At 49.6% G+C, this 24,333-nt stretch overlaps 1 protein-coding gene across 1 annotated transcript in view; it reads left to right on the plus strand.

Annotated features, from left to right (window-relative positions):
* Window positions 1–24,333, plus strand: part of pdzd8 (PDZ domain containing 8) — a 108,097-nt gene that overhangs the window by 34,713 nt on the left and 49,051 nt on the right. Inside the window, exons 2-3 of the mRNA XM_056292003.1 lie at window positions 6,732–6,857; window positions 14,011–14,113. Of these exons, the coding sequence (XP_056147978.1) occupies window positions 6,732–6,857; window positions 14,011–14,113 (229 nt within the window). The remainder of the gene's footprint in view (window positions 1–6,731; window positions 6,858–14,010; window positions 14,114–24,333) is intronic.

Raw genomic sequence — 24,333 nt, forward strand, 5'->3', positions numbered from 1 at the left:
ACCCACATAAGCATGCGCGCGCGCACACACACACAAACACAGACACACACACACACAGGCACACGCACACAGACACACGCACGCATGCACACACAGACAAACACAGGCACATGCACACAGACACACGCACACACACAGGTACGCATGCACAGACACACAAGCATACGCACACATGCATACAGACGCACGCACACACATGAGCATGCACGCACACACCCGCATGCACACACACATACACAGACAGACACACACAGGCACATGCACACAGACATGCACGCACACACAGGCACACAGACACGCAAGCACATGCACACACACACAGACACACACATACAAACACAGACACACACACAGACATAGACACACATACTCACGCACGCACATAGACACCCACATAAGCATGCGCGCCCGCACACACACACACACACACACAAACACACAGACACACACACATAGACACACAGACACACAAGCACACATACACAGACACACGCACGCACGCACACACAGACAAACACAGGCACATGCATACAGACACGCACACACACAGGCACGCATGCACAGACACACAAGCATACGCACACATGCACACAGACGCACGCACACACACATACACAGACAGACACACACAGGCACATGCACACAGACATGCACGCACACACAGGCACACAGACACACAAGCACATGCACAGACACACACATACAAACACAGACACACACACAGACATAGACACACATACTCATGCACGCACACAGACACCCACATAAGCATGCGCGTGCGCACACACACACACACACACACACACACACACGCGCATGCACACACATACACACAGGCACAAGCACACAGACACACACACACACACACAGGCACATGCCCACAGACACACGCACACACACACAAATGCACACACACTCACACACACACACAGGCATGCACACACACAGGCACATGCACACAGACACACACACACACAGGCACATGCACACAGACACAGACACACACACACACAGACACACTCACAAAGGCACACAGACACACACACACACAGACACACTCACAAAGGCACACAGACACACATGCATGCAGACACACACACACACACAGACACACTCACAAAGGCACACAGACACACACACACACACACACACACTCACAAAGGCACACAGACACACACACACACACACACAGACACAGACACACACAGGCATGCCCTTCTGTCTCTGAGGGGGAAACTCAGGTTCCTCCTCTTCCTCCATGTTATCTTGACATCTGGTTCATGTTCCACTGAGAGTTTCCTGTGACTTCTCTTGCTCTTCCTCTTCCTCCTCTTCCTCATGTGTCTCTTATCTCGCTGGTCTGAGCCTGTTCTTAGAAAGATAAATGTGCGTGTCTTTAATGTGGTCCATTCATTTTCCCCACCGTGACGCTGTCGGTGTGAACTCCGCCACTCGAGCAATAGCATGACAGCGGATCATGTGGGTTTCAGACCCACGCACACAAACGTACACACCCTCATGCGTTTCCTCTGCCGTGAAGAAACAAAACCCACGGCCGAAGTGTGAAACGCTCCTCACTCGTGGTCTCTGTCATCCGTACGTGTTTGTTTCCTGTGTGGTCGTGGCGTTGTGTAGTTGTGTAGTTGTGTTGTCTGTCCGCGTGGTGGTGTGGTGGTAGTTGTGTAGTTGTGTTGTCTGTCCGCGTGGTGGTGTGGTGCACTGCTTCTCCCTCATGCGTGGTTCTTTAAAAACAAAACAGATCTACGTAGGGGGGGCGTCCGGGTGGTGCGGTGGTCTACTCCGTTGCCTACCAACACAGGGATCGGTGGTTCGAGTCCCCGTGTCGCCTCCGGCTATTCTTTATTTGCATCTTCTTTTTTGGGGTATTTAACATAATTGATGATTGTGCGCCTTTTTGCATCGCTGCCGTCACAACTTCACCTTGTTCCCGTTCCTGAATTCAGTACACGACCTGTCTATATATCAGGAGGTTGTCTGGTCCACTCATTTCACTCTGAATAACGAGCCGGGGTCATTAAGCTTCACTCTGCTGCTGGGAACAGCTAACTCCTATTCAGAAGAGTATTAGTATACGAACCCGTAGCCCCACCGTCCTAGTGTATCCCCCGTCACGGCGTCTAGAGACACACACAGAGTAGGGGGGGGGGGGGGGCGGGGGCGCTACACACAAAAGCACCAAGTTTGTGGTTTCATTTGACAGTATCGGCGTGTTCACATCTTCATGTTGAACAAGTTAGCCCAGGTTTGACAAGTCATCATGTAACATGACTGGTGTTCTTCCATCCATCCATCCGTCCGTCCGTCCATCCATCCGTCCGTCCGTCCATCCATCCGTCCGTCCATCAATCCGTCCGTCCATCCGTCCATCCGTCCGTCCATCCGTCCGTCCATCCATCCGTCCGTCCATCCGTCCATCCATCCATCAATCCGTCCGTCCGTCCATCCATCCATCAATCCGTCCATCCGTCTGTCCATCCGTCCGTCCATCCATCCGTCCGTCCATCCATCCGTCCGTCCGTCCATCCATCCGTCCATCCATCCATCCATCCATCCGTCCGTCCATCCATCCATCCATCCGTCCGTCCATCCATCCATCGATGCGTCCATCCATCTGTCCATCCATCCATCAATCCGTCCGTCCGTCCGTCCGTCCGTCCGTCCATCCATCCATCCGTCCGTCCATCCGTCCGTCCATCCATCAATCCGTCCGTCCATCCATCCATCAATCCGTCCATCCATCCATCAATCCGTCCGTCCGTCCATCCATCCATCCATCCGTCCGTCCGTCCATCCATCCATCCGTCCGTCCATCCATCCATCCATCCGTCCGTCCATCCATCTGTCCATCCATCCATCAATCCGTCCATCCGTCCGTCCGTCCGTCCGTCCGTCCGTCCGTCCGTCCATCCATCCATCCGTCCGTCCATCCATCAATCCGTCCGTCCATCCATCCATCAATCCGTCCATCCATCCATCAATCCGTCCGTCCATCCGTCCGTCCATCCATCCATCCGTCCGTCCATCCATCCATCCGTCCGTCCATCCATCCATCCATCGATGCATCCGTCCGTCCGTCCATCCGTCCGTCCGTCCATCCGTCCATCCGTCCATCCATCCATCCGTCCGTCCATCCGTCCATCCGTCCATCCGTCCATCCATCCATCCGTCCATCCATCCATCCATCCATCCATCCATCCATCCATCCATCCATCCATCCGTCCGTCCGTCAATCCATCCATCCATTATCCAAACTGCTTATCCTGCTCTCAGGGTGGCGGGGATGCTGGAGCCTATCCCAGCAGTCACTAGGCGGCCCTGGACAGGCCACCAGGCCATCACAGGGCCCACACACACACACACACACACACACACACACACACACCCAAGTGTATAATGATAGTAAATATCTGGACAGAAAGCTCAGCAGCTGATAATTGTGTGAGGTTATGAAATGTATTAAATAAAAACCGCAAAAAGCATCAACCCCCTTAAGCTGTCGTTGATAATTAATTATGTCACATTCATTTGTTGGGCGGCACGGTGGAGCAGTGGTTAGCCCGGTCGCCTCACAGCAAGAAGGTCGTGGGTTCGAGCCCCGGGGTAGTCCAACCTTGGGGGTCGTCCCGGGTCGTCCTCTGTGTGGAGTGTGCATGTTCTCCCCGTGTGTGTGGGTTTCCTCCGGGGGCTCCGGTTCCTCCCACAGTCCAAAGACATGGAGGTCAGGTGACTCGGCCGTACTACATTGCCCCTAGGTGTGTGTGTGTGTGTGTGTGGGGTGGGGTGGGGGGCTGTCCTGTCCTGGCCTGTCCTGGGTGTCTCCCCAGTGGCTGCTGGGATAGGCTCCAGCATCCCCACCACCCTGAGAGCAGGATCAGCGGTTTGGATGATGGATGGATGGACATTCATTTGTTTTTTTCTCAGATGTGGGTATGTGTCCTGGTCGCTGCACTAGCGCCTCCTCTGGTTGGTCAGGGTGCCTGTTCAGAGGGGAGGGGGAACTGGGGGGAATAGCGTGATCCTCCCACGTGCTACCTCCCCCTGGTGAAACTCCTCACTGTCAGGTGAAAAGAAGCGGCTGGTGACTCCACATGTATGGGAGGAGGCCTGTGGTGGTCTGCAGCCCTCCCCGGATCAGCAGAGGGGGTGGAGCAGAGACCGGGACGGATCAGGAGGGTGGAGTAGTGGGTCAGACCTCTTCGTTGCTTCTTGTGGTGTTACGTGAATCCTGTCCCCTGTCTGTAATAAGTGGCAGTAAGCAAGACTCAGGAAGTCACACCGCACTTCCCCACCAGCCGGCATGTTTAATGTCCTTAGCAGAAACGCACAACACCAGAACCATGCACAACACCAGAACAACACACAACACCACAACCATGCACAACACCAGAACCATGCACAACACCAGAATCATGCACAACACCAGAACAACACACAACACCAGAACCATGCACAACACCAGAACAACACACAACACCAGAATCATGCACAACACCAGAACAACACACAACACCAGAACCATGCACAACACCAGAACAACACACAACACCAGAACCATGCACAACACCAGAACCATGCACAACACCAGAATCATGCACAACACCAGAACAACACACAACACCAGAACCATGCACAACACCAGAACAACACACAACACCAGAACCATGCACAACACCAAAACAACGAACAACACCAGAACAACACACAACACCAGAACCACGCACAACACCAGAACCATGCACAACACCAGAACAACACACAACACCAGAACCATGCACAACACCAGAACCACGCACAGCACCAGAACCATGCACAGCACCAGAACAACACACAACACCAGAACCATGCACAACACCAGAACCATGCACAACACCAGAACCACGCACAGCACCAGAACCATGCACAACACCAAAACAACACACAGCACCAGAACAACGCACAACACCAGAACCATGCACAACACCAAAACAACACACAATACCAGAACCACACGACACCAAAACCACGCACAACACTAGAACCACGCACAGCACCAGAACCATGCACAACACCAAAACAACACACAGCACCAGAACAACGCACAACACCAGAACCATGCACAACACCAGAACCACGCACAGCACCAGAACCATGCACAACACCAAAACAACACACAGCACCAGAACAACGCACAACACCAGAACCATGCACAACACCAAAACAACACACAATACCAGAACCACACGACACCAAAACCACGCACAACACTAGAACCATGCACAACACCAAAACCACGCACAACACCAGAACCATGCACAACACCAGAACCACGCACAACACCAGAACCATGCACAACACCAAAACAACGCACAATACCAGAACCACACGACACCAAAACCACGCACAACACCAGAACCATGCACAACACCAGAACCACACGACACCAAAACCACGCACAACACCAGAACCATGCACAACACCAAAACAACGCACAACACCAGAACCATGCACAACACCAAAACAACGCACAGCACCAGAACAACGCACAACACCAAAACAACGCACAGCACCAGAACCATGCACAACACCAGAACCACGCACAGCACCAGAACCATGCACAACACCAAAACAACGAACAACACCAGAACCATGCACAACACCAGAACCATGCACAACACCAAAACAACGAACAACACCAGAACCATATACAACACCAAAACAACGAACAGCACCAGAACAACGCACAACACCAGAACCATGCACAACACCAAAACAACGCACAATACCAGAACCACACGACACCAAAACCACGCACAACACTAGAACCATGCACAACACCAAAACCACACACAACACCAGAACCATGCACAACACCAGAACCACGCACAACACCAGAACCATGCACAACACCAAAACAACGCACAATACCAGAACCACACGACACCAAAACCACGCACAACACCAGAACCATGCACAACACCAGAACCACACGACACCAAAACCACGCACAACACCAGAACCATGCACAACACCAAAACAACGCACAACACCAGAACCATGCACAACACCAAAACAACGCACAGCACCAGAACAACGCACAACACCAAAACAACGCACAGCACCAGAACAACGCACAACACCAGAACCATGCACAACACCAGAACCATGCACAACACCAGAACAACGCACAACACCAAAACAACACACAGCACCAGAACAACGCACAACACCAGAACCATGCACAACACCTGAACAACGCACACCAGAACCATGCACAACACCCGAACAACGCACAACACCAGAACCATGCACAACACCAGAACAACGCACAACACCAGAACCATGCACGACACCAAAACAACACACAGCACCAGAACCATGCACAACACCAGAACAACACACAGCACCAGAACCATGCACAACACTAAAACAACGCACAACACCAGAACAACGCACAACACCAGAACCATGCACAACACCAAAACAACACACAGCACCAGAACCATGCACAACACCAGAACAACACACAGCACCAGAACCATGCACAACACCAAAACAACACACAACACCAGAACAAAGAATTTGAAAATATATTGTCAACGCAAAACAAGACAGAAATGAAACCAAACTGCAGGATCTCCTGCATCGGTCAAAGGCGCCACTCCTGACGGGAGACGTAGACGGTCCAAAGCAGTCCAACTCATCCACTACCCGTCTCTTCTTTCTCCCACCAGGTACAAACCTTTTTTCCCGTTTCAAGTTCAGCCCCCGCTGGGTTCGACCTCTGACCCGGACCTGTCGATCCAGGACAGCAAGCTGGTGGAGGGCCGGCTGCGGGTCACGCTGACCGAGTGTAGCAGGTGAGAGAACGCTCTGTTCATTCTGCCTTCACGCCCCGTCCTCCCCACTCTTCTGATCCGTCCTGGTCTCTGCTCCTCCCCCTCCCCACTCTTCTGATCCGTCCTGGTCTCTGCTCCTCCCCCTCCCCACTCTTCTGAGCCGTCCCGGTCTCTGCTCCTCCCCCCCCCCACTCTTCTGATCCGTCCCGGTCTCTGCTCCTCCCCCTCCCCACTCTTCTGATCCCTCCCGGTCTCTGCTCCTCCCCCTCCCCGCTCTTCTGATCCGTCCCGGTCGCTGCTCCTCCCCCTCCCCGCTCTTCTGATCCGTCCCGGTCTCTGCTCCTCCCCCTCCCCACTCTTCTGAGCCGTCCCGGTCTCTGCTCCTCCCCCTCCCCGCTCTTCTGATCCGTCCCGGTCTCTGCTCCTCCCCCTCCCCACTCTTCTGAGCCGTCCCGGTCTCTGCTCCTCCCCCTCCCCACTCTTCTGAGCCGTCCCGGTCTCTGCTCCTCCCCCTCCCCACTCTTCTGATCCGTCCCGGTCTCTGCTCCTCCCCCTCCCCGCTCTTCTGATCCCTCCCGGTCTCTGCTCCTCCCCCTCCCCGCTCTTCTGATCCGTCCCGGTCTCTGCTCCTCCCCCTCCCCGCTCTTCTGATCCCTCCCGGTCTCTGCTCCTCCCCCTCCCCACTCTTCTGATCCCTCCCGGTCTCTGCTCCTCCCCCTCCCCACTCTTCTGATCCGTCCCGGTCTCTGCTCCACCTCCTCTGCCAATCCGGGGAGGGCTGCAGACTACCACACGCCTCCTCCCATACATGTGGAGTCACCAGCCGCTTCTTTTCACCTGACAGTGAGGAGTTTCACCAGGGGCACGTAACGCGTGGGAGGATCACGCTATTCTCCACAGTCCCCCCTCCCCCCTGAACAGGCGCCCCGACCGACCAGAGGAGGCGCTAGTGCAGCGACCAGGACACATACCCACATCCGGCTTCCCACCCACAGACAGGGCCAGTTGTGTCTGTAGGGACGCCCGACCAAGCCGGAGGTACCACGGGGATCTGAGCCGGAACAAGTGTGTTTTGGACTCATGAAATGTTGTCCCGTCTTATCCAACTGGTTCTGTCCAGTTTATGTTTCTGAACCCCTGGTGTGGACTGAACCCCTGGCGTGGACCGAACCCCTGGCGTGGACTGAACCCCTGGCGTGGACCGAACCCCTGGTGTGGACTGAACCCCTGGTGTGGACCGAACCCCTGGTGTGGACCGAACCCCTGGCGTGGACCGAACCCCTGGCGTGGACCGAACCCCTGGTGTGGACCGAACCCCTGGCGTGGACCGAACCCCTGGTGTGGACCGAACCCCTGGCGTTGACAGAACCCCTGGTGTGGACCGAACCCCTGGTGTGGACCGAACCCCTGGTGTGGACCGAACCCCTGGCGTGGACCGAACCCCTGGTGTGGACCGAACCCCTGGCGTGGACCGAACCCCTGGTGTGGACTGAACCCCTGGCGTGGACTGAACCCCTGGTGTGGACCGAACCCCTGGTGTTGACTGAACCCCTGGTGTGGACCGAACCCCTGGTGTGGACCGAACCCCTGGTGTGGACTGAAGTTTACTTTATCCCAGTTCACGGCTGCAGGAAGTGTTGTTCTTTACATGGATGGGCTGTGTGTCTGTCCTGTGTCCAGGTGGTGTGTGTGTGTGTGTGTGTGTGTGTGTGTGTGTGTGTGTGTCCTGTGTCCAGGCAGTGTGTGTGTGTCCAGGCAGTGTGTGTCCTGTGTCCAGGTGGTGTGTGTGTGTGTGTCCTGTGTCCAGGCAGTGTGTGTGTACAGGCAGTGTGTGTGTACAGGCAGTGTGTGTGTGTCCTGTGTCCAGGTGGTGTGTGTGTGTGTGTCCTGTGTCCAGGCAGTGTGTGTGTACAGGCAGTGTGTGTGTGTGTGTGTGTGTGTGTGTGTGTGTGTCCTGTGTCCAGGTAGTGTGTGTGTCCTGTGTCCAGGCAGTGTGTGTGTGTCCTGTGTCCAGGTGGTGTGTGTGTGTGTGTCCTGTGTCCAGGCAGTGTGTGTGTACAGGCAGTGTGTGTGTGTGTGTGTGTGTGTGTGTCCTGTGTCCAGGCAGTGTTTCTGTCCTGTGTGCAGGTAGTGTGTGTGTGTGTCTGTCCTGTGTCCAGGTGGTGTGTGTGTGTGTGTGTGTGTGTATGGTGTGTGTCAGACAGCTGCCTGTAATACAGACTGCCTTACATGGCCTGACACACACTCCTACACAAGGCGGTGTTATTAAAACTACCACCTCACAAGAACTCTTTATTATTATTATTAGTATTATCATTAGTATTATTATTAGTATTATTATTAGTATTATTAGTATTATTATTATTATTAGTAGTATTATTATTATTATTAGTATTATTAGTATTATTGTTATTAGTATTATTATTAGTATTATTATTAGTATTATTATTATTAGTATTATTAATATTATTATTATTAGTATTATTATTAGTATTAGTATTATTAGTATTATTAGTATTATTAGTATTATGTTCTATCTGTCTGGCGGACGATGGCGGCCACATGGAGGGAGACGCCCCACACACCTCTGCTGGCTGTCTCGTCACTGTGTCCTTGGCCCTGGCCAGTGTCTCTTGTCCCGGTCCTCCTGAGAGAGACACACCTCTACCCTGGCGGCTAATGAACACTTAGAGAAGGCAGCTCTGGACAGACATTACTGGAGCCTCCCCTCCCACAGTCATGTCCTCTGTCTTCCACAGCATGCATCTTGTCCACAGCCTGTGGGGTGTGTGTGTGTCTGTGTGTGTGTGTGTGTGTGTGTGTTTGTGTGTGTGCATCTTGTCCACAGCCTGTGTTGTGTGTGTGTGTCTGTGTGTGTGTGTGTTTGTGCATGTTGTCCAGAGCCTGTGTTGTGTGTGTGTGTGTGTGTGTGTGTGTGTGTGTGTGTGTGTGTGTGTGTGTGTGTGTTGTCCACAGCCTGTGTTGTGTGTGTGTGTGTGTGTGTGTGTGTGTTTGTGTGTGTGTGTGTGTGCGTGTTGTACAGAGCCTGTGTTTTGTGTGTGTGTGTGTGTGTGTGTGTCTGTGTGTGCATGTTGTCCAGAGCCTGTGTTGTGTGTGTGTGTGTGTGTGTGTGTGTGTGTGTGTGTGTGTGTGTGTGTGTGTGTGTGTGTGTGTGTGTGTGTTGTCCAGAGCCTGTGTTGTTTGTGTGTGTTTGTGTGTGTGTGTGTGCATGTTGTACAGAGCCTGTGTTTTGTGTGTGTGTGCATGTTGTCCACAGCCTGTGGTGTGTGTGTGTGTTTGTGCATGTTGTCCAGAGCCTGTGTTGTGTGTGTGTGTGTGTGCATGTTGTCCAGAGCCTGTGTTGTGTGTGTGTGTGTGTGTGCATGTTGTCCAGAGCCTGTGTTGTGTGTGTGTGCATGTTGTCCACAACCTGTGTTGTGTGTGTGTGTGTGTGTGTCTGTCTGTCTGTGTGTGTGCATGTTGTCCAGAGCCTGTGTTGTGTGTGTGTGTGTGTGTGCATGTTGTCCAGAGCCTGTGTTGTGTGCTGTCCAGGTCATGTTTGTATGTATGTGTACCTGTTTTTGTATTTGTGTGGGTTTGTGTGTTTTTGTTCTTGCACATGTCTTTGTGTTTGATAGGCTGCAGGGTGTTCAGATCAGACTCCCTCATTCATAATTCAAGCCGTCCAGTCCTCGGCTGTTGCCCGCCGTGCAGCAGGCAGGCAGCACCGGATCAGACCCCGGATCAGACCCCGGATCGGACCCCGGATCAGACCCCAGATCGGACCCCGGATCAGACCCCGGATCGGACCCCGGATCAGACCCCAGATCGGACCCCGCCCTTACTTTCATCCAGGTCCATGTGCAAACAGATATGCTGTCTTTGCACAGCAGAGCAGCCTACCATGGCGGAGAATGAAAGACAAGGCAAACTCAGTTGCTGCCTAGGACACACACACACACACACACACACACACACACACACACACACACACACACACACACACACACACACACACACACACACACACACTTCTGGTGTGCCTTGTGACATGGAAAGCCCACATAAACCCACACACTCCACTCTACCACGCTGCTTCCTTTGGGGACTTCCCCAGATGTGCGGTGGACGGTGTTGAAGGTCACTGTGATTAGTTTATTTGCTGATTTTTGGGGGGGGGGGGTGTGTGGTTATCGTTTAAAGGCAGGCTCTGATGCTGTGACCAGTTTCCTCCCTTAGAGTATCCTTAGAGACTGTTCCCTCCCTGGTTGGAGGGAATTTACTGACCTGTGAAGCTGGCTATCACGTTAGCAGACTGTATAAACTCTGGATCACCAGCAGGGGGCGGTGTCCACCCAGTTCATTACCCAACGTGTACTGTACTGCAGCAGTTCATTATCCGAGCGATAGTAACGATAATCCGCAAAAGAAGACGTATTAATAAGAGCACCCTCGAGTTACTGTTTAGGTTGATGTGTTTGTCGGCGCCGTATGGTTTTGGATTTTCTTTCCATCCATCCATCCATCCATCCATCCATCCATCCATCCATCCATCCGTTATCCGAGCCGCTCATCCCAGCCGGGGTGGCGGGATGGCGGAGCACTTCATGTCGAGGTTCGGTGTAATGGAGGGAGTGGCTGTCTGCAGTACGGTACCGACGGAGGGAGGTGGATATCACACCAAGAAACTAACTGCAAAGAGAAAGTGGAGGGAATGGCAAACATCATGACAGTCCCTTACCACATGGAGTCCTACTCCACCCACTCCCCTTTTTTCCACCCTAACCCACCCCTATCACTTCCACCGCCGAGGGAGGAGAGGAAACGGGGGGTGTTATACTCCCTCATGTTCCGTATTAAGGGTTGGGGTTGGGGCCCCCGGGGGGCTGCAGAATGTCACAGAATGGTAGAAATGGAGCTCAAGTTCTCACAGACTTATGTGATTGTCTCCAGCTTCAGGAAACACACGGTAGACTTTTATATTTCCTTCCAGCTCATGTACCTCTGGTGTGTTGTCGTTTTGTTGCCGGAGTGCCAAAACCACTTTTCTGCTCGGTGTAATGTAACGCACAATAAAGATGTACCTTCCGTTTAACACCAGAACGACCATGGGCGGTCAAAATGACCGCCGGCTTTTAAACTCTATATTCTGTCAAGATAAACACCCAGCTGAGATATTAATGCATTACATAGTATGTTAGGATGTCTGTTAGAAAACTAACTGACACCAAAATTAACATTTTAACAACTTTAATACTATTTTTAAACAATTTAAACTTCAGAGAGACATGGTCGAACTTGAGTAGCAAAATTTAAAAATGGAAAATATGACCTGAGAAACAACACGGAAAACACATATTGCTGATCTAACAAACGCAACAAGGCCTATAACACGTGACATGTAAAACAAGAACTGAAAATAAATATTGAAACAGTCCCAAACAACGACCGCAACTTAAAAACTACTGGACCGACAGTGGGTGGTCATTTTGACCGCCACGGTGTTTAAACTCTATATTGTGTCAAGATAAACACCCAGCTGAGATATTAATGCATTACATATGTTAGCATGTCTGTTATGAAACTAGCTGACACAAAAATTAACATTTTAACAACTTTAATACTATGTCTAAACAATTTAAAATGGCGGCTGTCCAACGCCTGTAAATACTGCAGCGCCTCGGTGGGAGTCATGGTGCGTCTGTAACCAGACACGTTGGACATCATCACACATCAAGTTTAGACTATTTCTCTCCACTGGGGGGCGCTAGTGTGTTTCTAGGACACGGCAACGAACTTCACCAAGGAAATGACGCCACCAACACACGTCATAAACACTGACATCACGCGCTAATTACGAGCAGTCATTTTGACCGCTCATGGTCGTTTTAGGTAGAGCTTATCACAATTTTTTTTTTGTGTAATTGATCTAAAACTCATTTTAAATACAAATATATGCAATTTTAGGAGCATTCCGTGAGCGGCAGGTCTGTATCCCCCCCCCACACACACAGTTATTAAACTTTGAAAATCTGAAACGGTCATCATGACCGCCTCGGTCATTCTTTAATTTAATCTACGGGATGAATGTGGGAGGAGGTGTTTCTGGATTCACTTTAATTGAGCTCATTGTCAGGAAACGTGGGACAAACTGATGAGGCGGAGGTGGGCCGGTTTCATTTTTATTTGAATTCGAAAATCCCCCCATCCAGCAGCATCACTATTTAGATACAGTTCCCCCTGCCGCACAGCAGGGGGCGCAAGAGGTCTTGCACTGAGAGCTGGTCTGACATCAGCTTTGGTTTTTCTCCAGTTCTATCATTCTCTGTTTTAACTCGATTCCGTTTGGGAAATGGAGATTTGCTTCGCTGCTCATCCACCCTGCCATGACCTCTGACAATGGCGAGTCAGGAGCTGCCGAAGGGTCTGCTGGCTTCTCGAAAGCGTCTCTTCCCTTCTGAGATCCAGGAGAGATTGGCAGAATACAGCCAACAGCTGAAACAGCATTATTTCCATGACACGGACTAATCTGACTCAGTAATCGAGTTGTTGTTTTGTTGCAGATGAAGCGCAAACGTTTCGAATGGAGCCGTCTCGTCTCTTGGCCTGTGTTTTGATAGCAGCCGGGTGTGTCGCCGTCACTGGACGCCCGTTGTTTGTAATCACGTCAGTTTCCAGAGACTTAATCAGGCCACTGCATGTGTGTGTGCTGCCAGATACACCTGTCATCTCCTGATCTGCAGGTTACTGTAGAGTGCATGTTCCTCGGTTCCTCATAACTGAGATTCAGAGACGTCATCCGAGCGTCATGACTTCGCTCCAGCATGTTATTCCTCTACGGACCAACGAGCAGCCACGGTTCTGCTGTCTCAACATCTAGAGGTGTATTTAAGATGTTACCATGTCTTCGCTATTACAGCGTGGCACAAGTCGCCCGAAGAAATGCTTCTGGCAAGCTTCTGTATTGTCTTGTAAAACCGAATTTAAATTTCCTAGATGAGCCTTTATCTAATATTTTTCCTCCATCTGTGTGTTACATGTGCTGTATTGTTGGGTACATGCTCTGGAGTGTCAGCTAAGCGTCACGGTGGTGTAATGATGGAGAGGTAGACGTGTCCGTGAGTCTGTCCTCCTCTGTATCTACAGTCCGTTCCTCTCCTCATTGTCTCTGCAGACTGTTCATCCTGGGCTCCTATGACAGAGAGACCTACGTCCACTGCACCTTGGAGCTGAGCAGCCACGAATGGAAGGAGAAGACACGTAGCTCCATCAAACGGGTACGCTCTCCTCCCCATAACCCCCCCCCCAACCACCGACCACAACCACACCCACCATCCTTCACACTCATCCACTTTCTCTCGTCCTCTCCTCTTTCCTCCTGATCTCTCCCCGGCCCAGTTCACACCAGCTCTAGCTAGTGCTGTTGCCCTCCATTTTAATGTTTAATCTGGTCAAGTTCACACTCAGTTTGGTTATCGTGTGACAACTGGCGAGGGGGATGGGAATCTCGAGACACCTCACGTTTCGATTCCGATTCAGGGAGCTACGATGCGATTATAAAATGATTATTGATGCATCAACATTTTCGATTGCTATACAAGATTTATTTTTTCTCACTGTGTGACTCCTTGCTACTTTTAAAACATGGCACATTTGTAATGATCCATAATTAAAGTAAACAGATGAGTTTACTTCCATGATCTTTTATTGATATAGTAATGAATAGGAAGAGATGTGTCAACTGAAAGGTCACGTTTTCCAGCATGGCAAAGAACAAAAGTGTGCCTGCAGCAGCGTCCTTGTTGTAAATTAACACGGGCTTCAGCAAGACTTTCCGTTCAAACCAGCGTTCCTCCCTATCAAGGATGTGCACATCCTCATCCTTGAAAGAGTGGCCACCCGCCTGTAGATGGTGTAGACTGTGGAGTCCTGGTCTGTAGATGGTGTAGACTGTGGAGTCCTGGTCTGTAGATGGTGTAGACTGTGGAGTCCTGGCCTGTAGATGGTGTAGACTGTCGAGTCCTGGTCTGTAGATGGTGTAGACTGTGGAGTCCTGGTTTGTAGATGGTGTAGACTGTGGAGTCCTGGTCTGTAGATGGTGTAGACTGTGGAGTCCTGGCCTGTAGATGGTGTAGACTGTCGAGTCCTGGCCTGTAGATGGTGTAGACTGTGGAGTCCTGGTCTGTAGATGGTGTAGACTGTGGAGTCCTGGCCTGTAGATGGTGTAGACTGTGGAGTCCTGGTCTGTAGATGGTGTAGACTGTGGAGTCCTGGTTTGTAGATGGTGTAGACTGTGGAGTCCTGGCCCGACGTGTCAGCTCTCCTGTCTTGTGCCAACCTCTCGTCCAATGTCTGTTCAGTTTCTCCAACATACAAGTCACAGCAACCCTCCTGGCACTTAACAGCTACACTATATTGCTCTGTTTGTGCCAGGGGACCCGATCCTTGGGGTGGACCAATTTCTGGCACAGTGTGTTTTGAGGTTTGAAAGCAACTGAGGCAAGGCATTTGGAAAATATACGTCTCAATTGTTCCGCCACTCCCGCCACATACAGAATCACCACTGGTTTACTCTTAGACAGCTGGTGTCCTTCTCCTCTCTTTGATCGGCGGCTGCACTGTTTGGGGTCTTCCTGGCTTTGACAAACGCCCAGTTAGGATAACCACACTTACCCAGGGCCTGTTTAATGTGGGGTTTCTCCCCCTCCCCGGCCGGCCGCTGGGTCAGTGGGGACGTTGTCAGCTCGGTGGTCCAGAGTCCTGATGACTCCTAGTTTGTGCTCCAGTGGATGATGAGAGTCAAACTTTAAGTACTGATCAGCATGTGTTGGTTTACGGTTAACATCAACAATCAAATGTCCCCCATCACCAATTGTAATTTCAGTCTAAGAGGTCTAACCTGTCATGTTCCACATCCTCCCTGGTGAACTTGATGTGGTGTCCACAGAGTTAATGTGGTCGTGAAATGTGGTACGTACTGAGATTTAATTTTAACTCAGGTGTCGTCCACAAATCTGAACCAATGGCTAGGTGGTGTCCCTGGACAGGACATCAGAGCGTCTTTTCCACTTCCTCCATATACAGGTCGGCCACTACAGGGGAGACTGGGGAGCCCATAGCGCCCCTATGTCTCAGCCTATAGTACTGTGGAGCTGAAGTCCACAAACGGGACCCTTGCATGTGTCCCTGGGGAGCTGAGGTGTTGGAAGACGTAGCGCAATCCCATGTTGACTGCATCCTCCACTGACCTGTTTGCTCGGTAGGCAAACTGCAGGGGGCCTGTGATGTCTTTCAGGTTGGCCAACATCAGTCTCTCAGGATTTCATGACCACAGACGTTAGGACAGTTGGCCTGTAGTCATTTAATTCAAAAATTCAAAATGTAATCCTGTGATACGTGGTTTCTTGGGGACCGGGATGATCGTGGAGCTGTTGGAGCAGGAGGGGACTTCACACAGCTCCAGGGATCTGTTGAAGATCAGTGTGAAAATGGGGGCCAAGCTGGTCAGCACAGACTTTAAGACAGGAGGGTGATACGCCATCCGGGCCTGGTGCCGTCCGGGTCTTCTGTCTCGGGAGGAGCTGGTGCACGTCCTCAGCACAGATCCTGAGTGCGGGTGGGGGTTCAGTGGGGAGGGGGGAGTGGCTGGCAGGGGGTGCTGTTGGTTGTGTATTGTGGCCGGAGAGGGTGAGGGGTGTGAACGTTTGCTATTCCAACCTGCAGTGAAACCCATTTCGGTCGTCAGCCAGCTGATGGGTCCCTGCAGTGTGGGGGGATGGTCTCCTGTAGTGGGTCATGTCTTGTTCAAACCCCTCCAGACTGATGCTGGGTCGCTGGCAGAAAACCTGTTGTCAGCGGACATTTGCCAGGTGGATTGACGGGAGCGCGGTTCCCTGCTGTTGCAGTTTAGCGAGCGCTCCGGCTCGCTTACCCCTGCGGCGTCTTCGTCGTAGTCCGCACAGTGCGGTCCCAATCAAAACCTGGGCAAGACTTTCGTTAAAGCGTTCAGTTGAAGTCGGTAAAAAAAGTCTGTACCGTGCAGTTTGTCCAGTGGGCAGTTGGAGACTTAACGTCCTTCCCTGCTGAATGTGAGCAGCGAGTGGGCGCTGGAAACTAAACAAATACACAAAAGCAGAAAAAGTACAAGACAGCGCAGAGCCGAGGCCGCCGTCCGCGTCGCCAACCGTTCGGTTCACAGTTCAAATGTGACTGTGGCCTGTGTGACATGAGTCAATTCAATTTTAATGTCTTTAAAACCAATGTGCAGGCACATGTTAAAAATGAAATGAGGGCTGTGGCTTCACCAATCAATGCAAGACAGACACACACAAACACAATATAAGATATACACACATGAAGACCAAAGCTAGAAATAAGTTAAGAGAGCTGGAGTACAAAATATTTAAAAATATCTACAGACATTCAGTGATGGACGTATCGCAGTAAGGAAGTCATTTTAAGAGCCGAGCAGTGGCTTGATTCTCCACAGGCGGGGTCATGGAGCGCCAGGTGTTGTGTAGTGTCAGCAGTGTGGGTCACGGTTTGACCAACTACAACACCAGGGGACTTCAGTGCTTTTCTGTTGCCCGAAAACATCCCAACTGTTTATCAAACGGTTTTGCTGTGGCTGTCTAAGGGCCGAAATGTTCACCTGAGCCTCAGTTTTCTGTGCTGGTCAGGACTCTGGAAGAAGAAACAAATATGGAGACTGAAAGGGAATTTCCCCTGTCCATGCACAGCTTCTACTGTCTCCCCCCCTCACCCCCAGCACTGAAGGGAATCACATGCTTGTTTTTGGTTTTCACCCCCCCTCCCCCTTTCCCCCAATTGTACGTGGCTAATTACCCCACTCTTCTGAGCCGTCCCGGTCTCTGCTCCACCCCCTCTGCCGATCCGGGGAGGGCTGCAGACTACCACATGCCTCCTCCCATACATGTGGAGTCACCAGCCGCTTCTTTTCACCTGACGGGGAAGAGTTTCACCAGGGGGACCTAGTGCGTGGGAGGATCACGCTATCCCCCCCCCCCACCACACACACACACACAAACAGTCGCCCTGACGACCAGAGGAGGCGCTAGTGCAGCGACCAGGACACATACCCACATCTGGCTTCCCACCCGCAGACACGGCCAGTTGTGTCTGTAGGGATGCCCGATCAAGCCGGAGGTAACACGGGGATTCAAACCGGTGATTTCCATGTTGGTAGGCAACAGAATAGACCACTACGCTACCCGGACACCCCATGCTTGTTGTTATAAATAGGACCTGGTTGTCATATCAACCTCATATTAATGTGCTAAAAGGATGTTGATAATACTTGGTACTCAAACTATTTCTATATGTCAGACAGAGTAAAATAAATCAAACGCAGGCAGCAGGCGCCTGCAAGTTCTTTACGTGGACATGATGGAAATGAACATCGTTATTGTTTTTTTCTGGAGCTAATTTCAGTTTCCTTCAATAACATTTTGAATAGCAAAGAAAAGCCTCAGGCCCCTCAAGTAAACCGTGTGTAATTGCTGCGTTTTGGAGATGTTAACATTATCACATGAAGTGCTGTTTGCAAATGGCTGAAGACCTTTCGAGAGTGAAATGTCGAGACCAATTACCACCTGTGGCTCCTGCGACGCGTCCCGCTGATCTCCTTGCTGCACGCTTATAAATGACATTTGCGGCGGGCCCAAGGTTTATTTGAATCTCCACGAGGGAAGTAATTGCTTGTGCAAGGCTTTGGCTGATTGATTTGAATGATTTTGGAGTAGTGGGCTCCTCGCCCAGCAGAGGGCAGTGACACACTGGCCCTCCGCCTCAGACTCTCATGTGAATGGGGACTGGACCTGGATGGTCTATCAGTCATCCATTACTCTGGCTTTGCTGTTGAGATGCTTGGATGCCCGTGAACTTGTTTTGATGAATTTTATCTCATTTACTGAGGCAAATATTAAACACTAGTATTCTTGCCATGATAATTCTTGTCACCAGTATTCTTGTCTTGTCTGATAGTCATTGGTGAACAGGAATATTAGTTACTCTGTCTCATGGACAATGCAGTGCATATTCAACTAACAGCAAAAGATGTAAGCTGTGCTTAGCAGAGAAGTATTTTATTATGGGCAAGCTTGATTCCTGATGTCCACCTTGAACAGTAGACATGAATTGGCCACCAGCTGTAGACACAGAAAAATACCTGCTTTGCTACAAATAAGCTGTTGTCTTTATTACCCCCCCCATTGGATGATATACGTATATATATATATATATATATATATATATATATATATATATATATATATATATATATATATATATATATATACACTACCGTTCAAAAGTTTGGGATCACCCAAACAATTTTGTGATTTCCATGAAAAGTCACACTTATTCACCACCATATGTTGTGAAATGAATAGAAAATAGAGTCAAGATATTGACAAGGTTAGAAATAATGATTTGTATTTGAAATAAGATTTTTTTTACATCAAACTTTGCTTTCGTCAAAGAATCCTCCATTTGCAGCAATTACAGCATTGCAGACCTTTGGCATTCTAGCTGTTAATTTGTTGAGGTAATCTGGAGAAATTGCACCCCACGCTTCCAGAAGCAGCTCCCACAAGTTGGATTGGTTGGATGGGCACTTCTTTGAGCAGATTGAGTTTCTGGAGCATCACATTTGTGGGGGTCAATTAAATGCTCAAAATGGCCAGAAAAAGAGAACTTTCATCTGAAACTCGACAGTCTATTCTTGTTCTTAGAAATGAAGGCTATTCCATGCGAGAAATTGCTAAGAAATTGAAGATTTCCTACACCGGTGTGTACTACTCCCTTCAGAGGACAGCACAAACAGGCTCTAACCAGAGTAGAAAAAGAAGTGGGAGGCCGCGTTGCACAACTGAGCAAGAAGATAAGTACATTAGAGTCTCTAGTTTGAGAAACAGACGCCTCACAGGTCCCCAACTGGCATCTTCATTAAATAGTACCTGTTAGAGCCTGTTTGTGCTGTCCTCTGAAGGGAGTAGTACACACCGGTGTAGGAAATCTTCAATTTCTTAGCAATTTCTCGCATGGAATAGCCTTCATTTCTAAGAACAAGAATAGACTGTCGAGTTTCAGATGAAAGTTCTCTTTTTCTGGCCATTTTGAGCGTTTAATTGACCCCACAAATGTGATGCTCCAGAAACTCAATCTGCTCAAAGAAGTGCCCATCCAACCAATCCAACTTGTGGGAGCTGCTTCTGGAAGCGTGGGGTGCAATTTCTCCAGATTACCTCAACAAATTAACAGCTAGAATGCCAAAGGTCTGCAATGCTGTAGTTGCTGCAAATGGAGGATTCTTTGACGAAAGCAAAGTTTGATGTAAAAAAAATCTTATTTCAAATACAAATCATTATTTCTAACCTTGTCAATGTCTTGACTCTATTTTCTATTCATTTCACAACATATGGTGGTGAATAAGTGTGACTTTTCATGGAAAACACGAAATTGTTTGGGTGATCCCAAACTTTTGAACGGTAGTGTATATATATATATATACACACACACACACACACACACGTATATATATATACATATATATATATACACGTATATATATATTATGGCGTTATGAGTGGAAGAACCTTTGGTGGCAGTGGGGTGGGGATGGAGCAGGTGGGTAGGAACCAACACAGAGTTCTGAATTCAGTTGGGTTTCAGTTCGATATCGTTTCCCTACAGTACAGAGATTGCTTAGATATGACGAAGATTCCCTGAGAAGTAATACTGCAAATTGTACCATCAACTGTACAAACTGAGGGGGTAGGGGGTGCACATATTGTACTTCCTGTAACTGTGATTGTAAAGCCCTCTGGGACCATGTTGTGATTTGGGACTATACAAATAAAACGGACTTGTACAGGGAACCCTCTGACGTGGTGCAAAAAAGGTTCATATTAAACATTAACAGCAAGTCCCAGTGCCATCCATCCATCCATCCATCCATCCATCCATCCATCCATCCATCCATCCATCCATCCATCCATCCATTATCTGATCCACTTATCCTGCTCTCAGGGTCACGGGGATGCTGGAGCCTATCCCAGCAGTCGTTGGGTGGCAGGCGGGGAGACACCATGGACAGGCCGCCGGGCCATCACAGGACCCCAACGCATCAAATTAAATTAATTTTAAATGTAATGATCCGCCATTGTTGCCAAAAATGTAATTTGGGGGCATCCAGGTGGTGTGGTGGGCTATTCTTTTGCCTACCTACACGGGGACGGTGGTTCGAATCCCCATGTTACCTCCGGCTTGGTCGGGCATCCCTACAGACACAATTGGCCGTGTCTGCGGGTGGGAAGCCAGATGTGGGTATGTGTCCTGGTCGCTGCACTAGCACCTCCTCTAGTTGGTCGGGGTGGGGGGTGGGGTTGGGGGGAATAGCGTGATCCTCCCATGCCGTACGTCCCCCTGGTGAAACTCCTCTCTGTCAGGTGAAAAGAAGCGGCTGGTGACTCCACTGCCGGATCGGCAGAGGGGGTGGAACAGCGACCGGGATGGCTCGGAAGAGAAGGGTAATTGGTCAGATATAATTGGGGGGGGGGGAAAGGGGGGGGATCCTTAAAAAATAAGTAATTAGGTCGTCTTGAGTTTTTGTAGTGGTTCAGCAGAAATTGAAGGCAAACCAGAGACGTCGCGGAGAGATGAAGGCACGCCAGAAATAACGTTGAGTGAAAAGCTTCACCCATCCGCCGAGAAGAGGCGTCGATTAAGATCAGTCTCGTGATGTCGAGAATCTATTGGATTGGTGAAATGTAAAAAGCAATTCATCGTAAAATCAATATTTCTACGCAGCCCTACGTACAGCTGTTGGTATTTAGCCCCGGTTAAACCTGCGTGGGGAATGTCACGACTCAAGTACTGGGTATCCTTCCCTTGGTCTTCCACCTCGCGGTGTATTCTGTATCTTGGTACGGTAAGGCGGCCTCAGCTGGGCGGTGAAGGCGTGGTCCTGGTGTCGCCGGTTGACCTACGCGATGGAGGAGGCTTCGGAGCAAGTGTAGCTCACCTTTGAATTTGCACGTGGAAATGCAGATTGCGGCTGGCATTTGGGTCTGATTTATCAGGCGTCCTCCGGCTGTCTGTCCCCAGCAGGACCCTGCAGCAGGGATTAAAGGCTCCAGCATCTGGAAAAGGTCACTCTTCTTCATGAGTATCTCCCTCTCCGTTCCTCCTGATGACCGGGATTACAGGAGATGAGGAGTCCTCGCTTCCTGCGGCGTACACACTCCATATCCGAGCAGCGTTGGTGGTATTTAAATATTAGTCTTCCTTTGCCAGCACCGGCTTTATTCCTGTTGTGATAACGGCATCTAGTTTCTGGTGGTGCGGCGCGTTATCCTTCCCCGTGAGAAATCGTCTCTCCCTTAACAGACCTCGGGAAGATGGTTTTCAGAGCTCATTTGAAGTGTAGACATTACAGCCGGATGTTGACGTTTGTTTTTGGGGTCTGCAAACAGAAGAGGCCCACAATACCGGCTGTGACTGGATGGGAAGGCTACGGGTGCTTCCTAATGAGCTGCCGTGGTCGCCTCGCTGTGTATTTACTCAGGGCCTTCAGTGATTACTGCATGCAGCAGCACAATGTCCACAGCAGCTGATATGCTTGATATGTCCCAGGTGTGTCCTTCAATAGATTATTTTCTCAGCTGTGAGTTTGCCTTCATCGTTGGTTTCAATCTGTGGGCCCCCCCCCCCCCCCAGATTTTCCAGCGGCCTTGGCTGGTTTACTCGGCACGCCGCCATTTAGCTCCGAGTCTCGGAATCGGCCGGCGTGTTTCTCTTGGAAAACTCTGTTCCCTCTGCTACATCCTGGACATTCAACTATGTACGAGCATTAATTATATTATTATTATTATTATTTTGATTTCCCCCTCTTTTTCTCCCCAATTGTATCCGGCCAATTCCCCCACTCTTCCGAGCCGTCCCGGTCTCTGCTCCACCCCCTCTGCCGATCCGGGGAGGGCTGCAGACTACCACATGCCTCCTCCCATACATGTGGAGTCACCAGCCGCTTCTTTTCACCTGACAGTGAGGAGTTTCACCAGGGGGAGGTAACACCTGGGAGGATCACACTATTTCCCCCTGTTCCCCTTCCCCCCCTGAACAGACGACCCGACCAACCAGAGGAGGCGCTAGTGCAGCCCTCAGGACTCCTTCCCACATTCGGCTTCCCACCCGCAGACACGCTCAGTTGTGTCTGTAGGGACGCCCGACCAAGCCGGAGGTAACACGGGGATTCGAACCATCGACCCCTGTGTTGGTAGGCAGCGGAATAACCGCCACACCACCCGGACGACCGTTACATGTTATTATACAAGTACGAGAGAGTGAAATTCTTGTGTCTCGCTCCTCAACACTGCAGCAACACAATAACAACAAAACAATAAAAAAGCAGTAATAATAATAATAAATAGTGTGCGGTGTATGTAAGGTGCTGTGTGTGTGTGTGTGTGTGTGTGTGTGTGTAGGTCCTGCCTGAGCTGCTGTGACTCTCAGTTTGATTGACAGGTCTCTTAACACAATGAGTAACAATAAACAACAAGTAAATCCGAGTGTCGAATGTGTTGTGATGCTGTGAAGGGTTTGTCCACTTCAGGAGTGTTGTAACGACTGAAGTAAAACAGACCCACACTTCTTTACAATCAGTTAAAACACTAAAGGCTTATTTTCCATCAGTTACTTAAACTCTTCAATCATATACATGTAACTGATTTTTATGTGGTCACAAAACTACAGATTGGAGCTTTAAATGTTTTTTTGTTTTTATATAACATTGCTCGCAATATTTTCCTGTAATATAAAATATCTCTTTAGGTTAGTGTTAGTGTTGAGGTTATTGTTAGTGTTTAGGTTAGTGTTTTGGTTAGTGTTAAGTGTTTTGGTTAGTGTTAGTGTTTAGGTTAGTGTTAGTGTTTAGGTTAGTGTTTAGGTTAGTGTTAGTGTTTAGGTCAGTATTAGTGTTTAGGTTAGTGTTAGTGTTTAGGTCAGTATTAGTGTTTAGGTTAGTGTTAGTGTTTAGGTCAGTATTAGTGTTTAGGTTAGTGTTAGTGTTTAGGTTAGTGTTAGTGTTGGTGTTTAGGTTAGTGTTTAGGTTAGTGTTAGTGTTGGTGTTTAGGTTAGTGTTTAGGTTAGTGTTAGTGTTGGTGTTTAGGTTAGTGTTTAGGTTAGTGTTAAGTGTTTTGGTTAGTGTTAGTGTTTAGGTTAGTATTAGTGTTTAGGTTAGTGTTTAGGTTAGTATTAAGTGTTTAGGTTAGTGTTATTGTTTAGGTTAGTGTTTAGGTTAGCGTTTAGGTTAGTATTAAGTGTTTAGGTTAGTGTTATTGTTTAGGTTAGTGTTTAGGTTAGTGTTAGTGTTTAGGTTAGTGTTATTGTTTAGGTTAGTGTTAGTGTTTAGGTTAGTGTTAGTGTTTAGGTTAGTGTTATTGTTTAGGTTAGTGTTAGTGTTTAGGTTAGTGTTAGT

Source organism: Lampris incognitus, chromosome 13 (genome assembly GCF_029633865.1).
Source record: "Lampris incognitus isolate fLamInc1 chromosome 13, fLamInc1.hap2, whole genome shotgun sequence".
NCBI classification, from domain to species: domain Eukaryota; kingdom Metazoa; phylum Chordata; class Actinopteri; order Lampriformes; family Lampridae; genus Lampris; species Lampris incognitus.